Source organism: Lycium barbarum, chromosome 4 (genome assembly GCF_019175385.1).
Source record: "Lycium barbarum isolate Lr01 chromosome 4, ASM1917538v2, whole genome shotgun sequence".
Lineage (NCBI taxonomy): Eukaryota > Viridiplantae > Streptophyta > Magnoliopsida > Solanales > Solanaceae > Lycium > Lycium barbarum.
In genome coordinates, this window is record NC_083340.1 from 4,865,943 (window position 1) to 4,875,443 (window position 9,501).

At 30.6% G+C, this 9,501-nt stretch overlaps 2 protein-coding genes across 2 annotated transcripts; both read left to right on the forward strand.

The window, feature by feature from the left end:
- The first annotated feature begins 2,282 nt into the window (after positions 1 to 2,282).
- On the forward strand, positions 2,283 to 3,661 carry LOC132638096 (protein LURP-one-related 4-like). The gene is made up of 3 exons (XM_060355080.1): positions 2,283 to 2,627; positions 2,878 to 3,099; positions 3,209 to 3,661. The coding sequence occupies exons 1-3, from the start codon at positions 2,373 to 2,375 to the stop codon at positions 3,341 to 3,343; spliced, it is 612 nt and encodes a 203-aa protein (XP_060211063.1). The 5' UTR covers positions 2,283 to 2,372; the 3' UTR covers positions 3,344 to 3,661.
- A 4,181-nt stretch (positions 3,662 to 7,842) lies between these two features.
- LOC132634931 (protein LURP-one-related 4-like) lies at positions 7,843 to 9,179 on the forward strand. Its single transcript, XM_060351113.1, has 3 exons — positions 7,843 to 8,194; positions 8,440 to 8,661; positions 8,771 to 9,179. The coding sequence occupies exons 1-3, from the start codon at positions 7,940 to 7,942 to the stop codon at positions 8,903 to 8,905; spliced, it is 612 nt and encodes a 203-aa protein (XP_060207096.1). The 5' UTR covers positions 7,843 to 7,939; the 3' UTR covers positions 8,906 to 9,179.
- The last annotated feature ends 322 nt before the right edge of the window (positions 9,180 to 9,501 follow it).

The window sequence follows — 9,501 nt, forward strand, 5'->3', positions numbered from 1 at the left end:
ACACTGCGTATGTTGTTGTATTTATATTTGATGTTTACGCTAAACTAATGAGTATGAAACGTTATATAGTTATCACTTTATTATGGTTAATTCATATACAGTGCTTTCGTCTTACTTGACCATAGTTAATTAATATGATTTGATGTAAACACTAGTTAGGATTGGATGCACCTGTTTTAGCTGGGGTTTCATTTGAACCAAAGTCCGCACCCATTATGTATATAGTTGAATAACTTATGTCCGCACCTATTAATTTTACATTTTTGTTTTCACTGTCTCAAAGGAATGTAGAATAAACAGTTGGTCACTGTCAGTACCTAATAATCCCTCATCAAGTGATAAGCACGAAAAATAATGCACTCGGGCACTTAACAATGACTACTTATTAATTTAATCAATGATAATCCTTGACAGCGTTTCTTTTTTTATATATATAAAAAAATTATTCCTTTGCCTCTAAGTGGAATTTAGAACCTCTAATTGCGTCCCTCTTTACTTCGAACAGTCCTTTGCATTCCCTCTTTGTTCTATGTTTTATTTTTGAAGAAATATTTAGTGGTCGTTACACAAACGTAAGTGGAACCCCACTGAATTAAGCATAATGTCGTTAAGAAAAAGGAGTTTGACTTCGGAATTTGCAAATTTATTAATCTCAAAAAGTCGTAATGATTATTCAAATCACCAAACTCTGACTAAGAAGAAAATTTGATGTTTGAAAAAAAAAACAGAGGAAAAAATGAAAATTAATTATAAAGAAAGCAAGAAATAGGATGAATCTAATTGTTACTAAGACAAAAAATGAATATTGGAACTAATTCAACTTTTAAAAACTAGCTCATGAAACTAAATTGAAGATTACACGTCTCAATCAATTTGAGACTCTGACAGGTTGACTCAAGTCTTAAGTGCTCAATTCCTATCAGTGGAGCTAGGTAGAAATAAGATGTTCAATTATACTTTGCAAATAAAAAAAAGAGTATTTGCTGTGGAATCATTTTGACATAAGGAAACATAATAGTTTAGCAGAAAATGAGGTTCAAAAGGGCAGTTATAATCACAGGTTCAAATCCCAGTTCAATATTGCAATATCTTTTTGAATATCCTTATATAAATTTCTGACAATGTTACTGCCTACTATTTAAAACGTAGAAATGCAATTCCATATTTTGGAAGATCTACCGTTCAACCAAAAGAATACATGGATACAAAGAACTAGACAAAGAATAAAACTTTGGAACGGATTTTTTAGTTTTTCAAATGAAGAATCAATTCGAATAATAAAATGTGAACCTCAAAGTCTTCATCAAGTTCTAATATATGGTCAGTAACCTCCACGTGAGTTACTGACCATATATTAGAACTTTACAAAAAGAATATTTAGTTCCTAGGAGAAGTATAAGGGGAAAAATGTTTTTCTGATTTAGTGGTTCTCCACAAGGCCAACTCAGTGCCACACAAAAAGCATATTATATTGGGCATACAAACAGACACACCGGAATTAAAATAAACTCAGTGAACAGTCATCTTCTACTTTACTTTATTGCCTAAGACAGACTGGAAGAATAAACAAAGAGAATAAATCTTACCATCAACCTCTGAAATTTAAGTTGTACGCCTGTCGTCCCATTTTTACCGTCGATTTAGCTCAAATATTTTGTCTCAAAATAATCATTTTAAACATACAAAATTAAAGTTAGCAATTGTTTCTAACTATACCCTTAACATTAAACAAATACTAATCCTTTATAATATTGCTCAATTTTAATAAACTATCTAAAAATATAAGTAACTTAGTAAACTATATCGTGCATTTATTACTTTTAACCAATAATTAAAATGGGAAGGAGGGAGTAATAATGACTAAGGAGTATACACTTAAAAAAAAAAAAACTTCACTATTAGGTAATTAAATATGTTATAACAGGTTACTCTTCTATTTTTTTAGATTATTATATAAAATAATAGATGTATAGTGGGATGAATGAAATCTTTTCTACTTAACCAAAGGTCTCGAATTTGAATCTTGAGATTTAAGAACCTCTAATAAGGAGCATTTCCTATTTTAAAGCATCCTACATATGCGCGAATTTAAATTAATCGGACTAATGAATAGCAAATATCAAAATGGTTAGAAAATAAAAAAATAAAAATCCTTGTCAACATTAAACGTAAACGTCGGCAAAATGTTATCTAAAGTCAAATGTTTTTACTTTCTTGATTGCTTCTTCAGCTATTTTTTTAGTGGTTGTTTCTTCAACTTCTATTTATAGCCCTTCAACTTCTCTATTACTCATCAGAAAGAATCCAAAATCTTCTCTCAAACCCTTTCATCTCCTTCATCAATATTCCAAGCTTTTATTTAATTTTCTCTAATGGGTAAAATTCATCCAGAAAATATATCTTCTCCTCCTACTTCTCCTTCTTCTTGTTCATCTCCTTATGTTGCATCCATAAGAGAAACTTTTACCATATGGATGAAATCACTAGTTTTTCATGGGAATGGATGTACTGTTTTTAATTCCAAAGGTGAACTTGCTTTTAGAGTTGATAATTATCAAGAAAAATGTAGCAATGAAATATTTCTCATGGATTTCAATGGTCAAGTTCTCTTCTCCATCAAAAAAGAGGTAATAAAAAAGACGGCAATTTTTTTTTGGCACTTTGAATTATTCACTCCGTCCCAATTTATGTGGCACTGTTCAAACTTCTTGATTTTAACTGTGAATTTAGATATAGAGTCAAAGAATAACTGTTTGACTTTCGAAATTTGAACAGTACTGCCACACATATATTAGGACAGAGTGAGAGTAATGTTTTTGGTATATTTCATGTTATGGAAGTTGGTATTTATATTTATTTGTCTTTTTCTTTATGCAGAAATTGAGAGTTTTTGGTCGATGGAATGGATATTTATGTGGTGGATTTAAGGGGAGGCCATGGTTTCAAGTGAGAAAGAACTGCACATTTTCAAGAGGAAATGTCATATGTAATGTCAATTTGGGGCATGAAAAATCCATCGAAAGCTGCTACAAGATTCAAAAATTGGACAGAAAATCATCATTTAAAGTTACAAATAATACTGGAGAAATTGTTGCAGAGGTATGTCCTCTGAAATCTTGGATTCATATAACTTTTTTAACGCCTTTTTTATTAAGTTATATATATTGTCAGTATAAAGATTAATTAAAACTAATTTTTCTTGTTGCAGTTAAAACAAAAGCAATCATCAAGAGGATTTGCTTATGGAGATGATGTGTTAACTCTAGAAGTGGAACCCGAAGTTGATCAGTCACTAATTATGGCTTTAGTGACAGTTTGCGGTTTGATTACTCGGAAATTATGATCAAGAAATTATATGAAGAATTCAAGAAATATGGGGCTCTTCCATATGAACCACCATTCTGATTTTAGAATGTGTTGTGTGCATTTATTTTCTCTTTGTAAAATAGGAGATCAAATTTGTATATGCAGTTTACAAGAGAATTAAGCTTTGAGATGTAGGACAAAGAGAAGAAATAGTCTAGTTACATTTTGTTTGCATTTCTTGTTGTAGAAATCTTCAACTTTTGTAATGAGTAATTCAAAAGGTACTAATCTGACCTTTTTTAAATATTTGCATTTGTTAACCATTGGTATATATATTATTGGGTTTTTGAATTAACTTGCTTCGTTGAATTATGTAGAAATCTGTGCTTAATGAACTGCTTAATGGCCTTTATTCTACTTCTGCCGAAACTGCTATGAGGTTTGTTTGCGAGAGTATATAGTTTAGAATAGAAGAAGCTCTAAGTTTAATAATTAGAATCCTTATCGTCTGAAAAAGATGTGAACCAATTAAGAGCAGACACTAGTCTTATTTATAGATGCGTTAAGAGCAATCTTTTATCCGAATGAACAATGTTATACCGATTAAGCGGGACAAAATCCAAAAGTACATTTTCACTGATCTAATTATCATTACGAAAATTAGTTATCTTAGTTTTATTTTCGTTTAATAATAACTTGTGCGACGTATTAAATTAATCAAAACTCTATAAAATAAAACACTTAAATCTAAAGATAACAAGTTTCCAACTAAATAAAACTTACTTCGGGGCACTTTACAATCTCTAAAATGATGATCCAAATGTATAGGTATACTTGATGTGTTGAGCCTACATTATTGTTCGAAGAAAAAGATATTAGGTTCTATGTAAAATATTGACATTCCGGCATTTTTAAACATGACTAATCTTTGATCAAAGTACGGAAAAAACGTGAATTTCAAAACTTTTGGCCAATGAATAAAAGGTTGGGCAGACTTAACTGTAAATTTACAGTTTTGTCCTATTGCGCACTAATTTAGTGCGTAAATGTTAATTTGGTAACTTTTTTTTTAATGGTTATTTTGGTACCTCCGATCACTTTTTGGGTCATTTAAGTTCCGGACTCTATTATATAGGGCATACAAACAGACACACAGGAATTAAAATAAACTCAACGAACAGTCAGCTTCTACTTTAATTTATTCCCCAAGACAGACTGGAAGAATAAATACAACAACAACAACAACAACAACCCAGTGAAATCCCACAACGTGGGGTCTGGGGAGGGTAGAGTGTACGCAGACCTTACTCCTACCAAGGTAGGATGGCTGTTTCCGAGAGACCCTCGACTCAATAAAAACATAAAAAGAGGTCAGATACGGCTAAGAGATTCAAAGCGATATGGAAATGAAGTAACGCAAGCGACACAGATAACATAGAATAATCAAAGCACAGGAAATAACAGATAATAGCATAAATTAGAGCACAAGAAATTATACTACGATAATGCGACTATTAATAAGGCAGGGTAATGAGACTATCTACTAGCCTTCTACCCTAATATGGGTCCTCCAAACCCTCCTATCTAAGGTCATGTCCTCGGTAAGCTGTAACTGCGCCATGTCGTGTCTAATTACCTCTCCCCAATACTTCTTTGGCCTACCCCTACCTCGTCTGAAACCATCCATGGCCAACCTCTCACACCTCCGCACTGGGGCATCCGTGTCTCTCCTCTTCACATGCCCAAACCATCTCAATCTCGCTTCTCGCATCTTGTCTTCCACCGAGGCCACTCCCACCTTGTCCCGAATATCCTCATTCCTAATCCTGTCACTCCTGGTGTGGCCACACATCCATCTCAACATTCTCATCTCAGCAACTTTCATCTACTGGAAGAATAAATAATGACAATAAATCTTACCGTCAACCTCTGAAATTTAAGTTGTACACCTTTCGTCCCATTTTTACCGTCGAAAATACAAAACTAAAGTTAGCAATTTTTCTACTACTTAGTGGAGGGAGTTTGGTCGTCCCTCTTCGTCGTTCGTTGATGGGCCCCATTAAAAAAAATAAAAAAAATTAGGCCCTATATTAAACAGGCCCTAAAAACAATATAAAAAAAATAAAAATTGTGTATCCCATATATATTAAATAACAACTAATATTTAAAAAAAATTATGGGCCCCGTATTAAATACCAATCAGTATTATAAAAAAAAAGTGAATCTCATATTTAAAAAACAAACAATATTAAAAAAAAAAAAGTGGGCCCCATATTAAACACCATGCGTATTCGTAGCAAACACTAATATAATAAAGTTTTAGATACGGAGCACAAATTACAATGTTATATCAATCGTGTTTTGAACATAGTACATATAAAAAATAAAAAAATTGGGCCCCATATTAAACAAGCCCATAAAAAAAATTGTGGGCTCCATATATATTAAACAATAACTAATATTTAAAAAAATGTGGGCCCCATATGAAACATCATCCAGTATTAAAAAAAAAAGGTGGAACCCACAACCCCATATTAACAAAATCAAGTATTATTAAAAAAAAAAGTGAATCCCATATTAAAAAAACAAATAATGTTAAAAAAAAATTGTGGGCCCCATATTAAATACCGTGCGTATTCGTAGCAAACATTAATATAATAAAGTTTTAAATACGGACCACAAACTACAATGTTATATTAATCGTGTTTTGAACATAGTATCCCATATTGACAAAATCAAGCAATATATATAAAAAAAAAAATGAATCCCATATTAAAAAAATAAACAATGTCAAAAAAAAAGTGCAGACTTTGTATTCTTAGCAAACACTAATATAATAAAGTTTTAGATACAGAGCACAAATTACAATGTTATATCAATCGTGTTTTGAACAAAGTATATATAAAATAAAATAAAATAAAAATTGGGTCCCATATTAAACAGGCCCATTAAAAAAAATTGTAAAAAAAAATTGTGAGCCCTATATATATTAAACAACAACTAATATTAAAAAAAATGTGGGCTCCATATTAAACACCATCCAGTATTAAAAAAAACAAAGTGGAACCCACCACATCCAAACTCACGGGAAAAAAAAAGTGAACCCCATATTAACAAAATCAAGCAATATTAAAAAAAATAAAAAATTGTGGGCCTCATATTAAACACCGTGCGTATTCGTAACAAACACTAATATAATAAAGTTTTAAATACATAGCACAAATTACAATGTTATATTAATCGTGTTTTGGACATAGTATCCACATTGACAAAATCAAGCAAATATATATAAAAAAAAAAAAATGAATCCCACATTGTGGGCCCCATATTAAACACCATCCAGTATTAAAAAAAAAGTGGAACCCACCATATCCAAACTCAGGGAAAAAAAAAAGTAGACCCCAAATTAACAAAATCAAGCAATATTGAAAAAAAAAGTGAATCTCATATTTAAAAAACAAATAATGTTAAAAAAAATGTGGCCCCATATTAAACACCATGCGTATTCGTAGCAAACACTAATATAATAAAATTTTAAATACGAAGCACAAACTACAATGTTATATTAATCGTGTTTTGAACATAGTATCCATATTGACAAAATCAAGTTATTATGTTCACTAAATATACTTAAAATATTTATATTTTAAAATAAGATAGAATTTAATGCAAAAGACAATATGACAAGTAAAATGAGCTAAACCGAGAATATTTACCAACAATTAAAAAATAGTATTTCTTCGTTTAGATAGAAAATCAATTTCTACAACAAGTCTTCTCTTTTAAAAAATATTAATAAATTTACCGATTTTGTATTCGTAGCAAACATTAATATAATAAAATTTTAGATACGGAGCACAAACTACAATGTTATATTAATCATGTTTTAAACATAACATATACTCTCTCTCTCTCTCTCTCTATATATATATATATATATATAATCATTATTCAAAGATAACTACATACACATAGATGCCCTATAATCTAAAGTGTTGGGGCTGCGCACGGGCATAAGCCGTCTAGTTTTCTAACTAAACCCTACTTGTCCTTTATAATATTGCTCAATTTTAAAAACTATCTAAAAATATAAGTAACTTAATAAAATTTATCATGTATTTTTTTTTAAACAATACTTAAAATGGGAAGGAGGGATATACACTAACAAAAATAAATAAATTACATTGTCAGATAATTTAATACTGTTATAACAGGTTACTCTTCTATTTTATAGTGGGATGAATGAGTTTTTTCTACTTAAACAAATGTCTAAGAATTTGAATCTTGAGATTTAAGAACCTCTAATAAGGAGCATTTCCTATTTTAATGCATCCTACATGTGAGCAAATTTAAATTAATCAGACTAGTGAATACCAAATATCAAAATGATTATAAAATAAAAAAATAAAAATCCTTGTCAACATTAAACGTAAACGTCGGCAAAATGTTATCTAAAGTCAAATGTTTTTACTTTCTTGATTGCTTCTTCAGCTATTTTTTTAGTGGTTGTTTCTTCAACTTCTATTTATAGCCCTTCAACTTCTCTATTACTCATCAGAAAGAATCCAAAATCTTCTCTCAAACCCTTTCATCTCCTTCATCAATATTCCAAGCTTTTATTTAATTTTCTCTAATGGGTAAAATTCATCCAGAAAATCTATCTTCTCCTCCTACTTCTCCTTCTTCTTGTTCATCTCCTTATGTTGCATCCATAAGAGAAACTTTTACCATATGGATGAAATCACTAGTTTTTCATGGGAATGGATGTACTGTTTTTAATTCCAAAGGTGAACTTGCTTTTAGAGTTGATAATTATCAAGAAAAATGTAGCAATGAAGTATTTCTCATGGATCTCAATGGTCAAGTTCTCTTCTCCATCAAAAAAGAGGTAATAAAAAAGACGGCAATTTTTTTGCACTTTGAATTATTTGTTCCGTCCCAATTTATGTGGCACTGTTAAGATTTCGTTTAACTGTGAATTTAGATATAGAGTCAAAAGAATAACTCGTTTGACTTTCGAAATTTGAACAGTACTGCCACACATATATTAGGACAGAGTGAGAGTAATGTTTTTGGTATATTTCATGTTATGGAAGTTGGTATTTATATTTATTTGTCTTTTTCTTTATGCAGAAATTGAGAGTTTTTGGTCGATGGAATGGATATTTATGTGGTGGATTTAAGGGGAGGCCATGGTTTCAAGTGAGAAAGAACTGCACATTTTCAAGAGGAAATGTCATATGTAATGTCAATTTGGGGCATGAAAAATCCATCGAAAGCTGCTACAAGATTCAAAAATTGGACAGAAAATCATCATTTAAAGTTACAAATAATACTGGAGAAATTGTTGCAGAGGTATGTCCTCTGAAATCTTGGATTCATATAACTTTTTTAACGCCTTTTTTATTAAGTTATATATATTGTCAGTATAAAGATTAATTAAAACTAATTTTTCTTGTTGCAGTTAAAACAAAAGCAATCATCAAGAGGATTTGCTTATGGAGATGATGTGTTAACTCTAGAAGTGGAACCCGAAGTTGATCAGTCACTAATTATGGCTTTAGTGACAGTTTGCGGTTTGATTACTCGGAAATTATGATCAAGAAATTATATGAAGAATTCAAGAAATATGGGGCTCTTCCATATGAACCACCATTCTGATTTTAGAATGTGTTGTGTGCATTTATTTTCTCTTTGTAAATAGGAGATCAAATTTGTATATGCAGTTTACAAGAGAATTAAGCTTTGATGTAGGACAAAGAGAAGAAATAGTCTAGTTACATTTTGTTTGCATTTCTTGTTGTAGAAATCTTCAATTTTTGTAATGGGTAATTCAAAAGGTACTAATCTGACCTTTCTTAAATATTTGCATTTGTTAACCATTGGTATATATATTATTGGGTTTTTTAATTAACTTGCATTGAGTTCTACTTCGTTGAATTATGTAGAAATTTGTGCTTAATGAACTGCTTAATCGCCTTTTATTCTACTTCTGCCAAAACTGCTAAGAGTTTTGTTTGCGAGAGTATATAGTTTAGAATAGAAGAAGCTCTAAGTTTAATAATTAGAATTCTTATAGTCTGAGAAAGATGTAAACCAATTAAGAGCAGACATTAGTCTTATTTTATAGACGCGTTAAGACCATTCTTTTATGATGAACAATGTTATACCGAGAGTTCGGAGCCTAAAGGGTAT

Excerpts from the sequence above, each read along its gene's own strand:
- LOC132634931 (XM_060351113.1), top strand. The coding sequence starts at position 7,940 with ATGGGTAAAATTCATCCAGAAAATCTATCTTCTCCTCCTACTTCTCCT. Across the intron at positions 8,195-8,439 it reads TCTTCTCCATCAAAAAAGAG|AAATTGAGAGTTTTTGGTCG; the intron begins GTAATAAAAAAG and ends TTCTTTATGCAG. Across the intron at positions 8,662-8,770 it reads CTGGAGAAATTGTTGCAGAG|TTAAAACAAAAGCAATCATC; the intron begins GTATGTCCTCTG and ends TTCTTGTTGCAG.
- LOC132638096 (XM_060355080.1), top strand. The coding sequence starts at position 2,373 with ATGGGTAAAATTCATCCAGAAAATATATCTTCTCCTCCTACTTCTCCT. Across the intron at positions 2,628-2,877 it reads TCTTCTCCATCAAAAAAGAG|AAATTGAGAGTTTTTGGTCG; the intron begins GTAATAAAAAAG and ends TTCTTTATGCAG. Across the intron at positions 3,100-3,208 it reads CTGGAGAAATTGTTGCAGAG|TTAAAACAAAAGCAATCATC; the intron begins GTATGTCCTCTG and ends TTCTTGTTGCAG.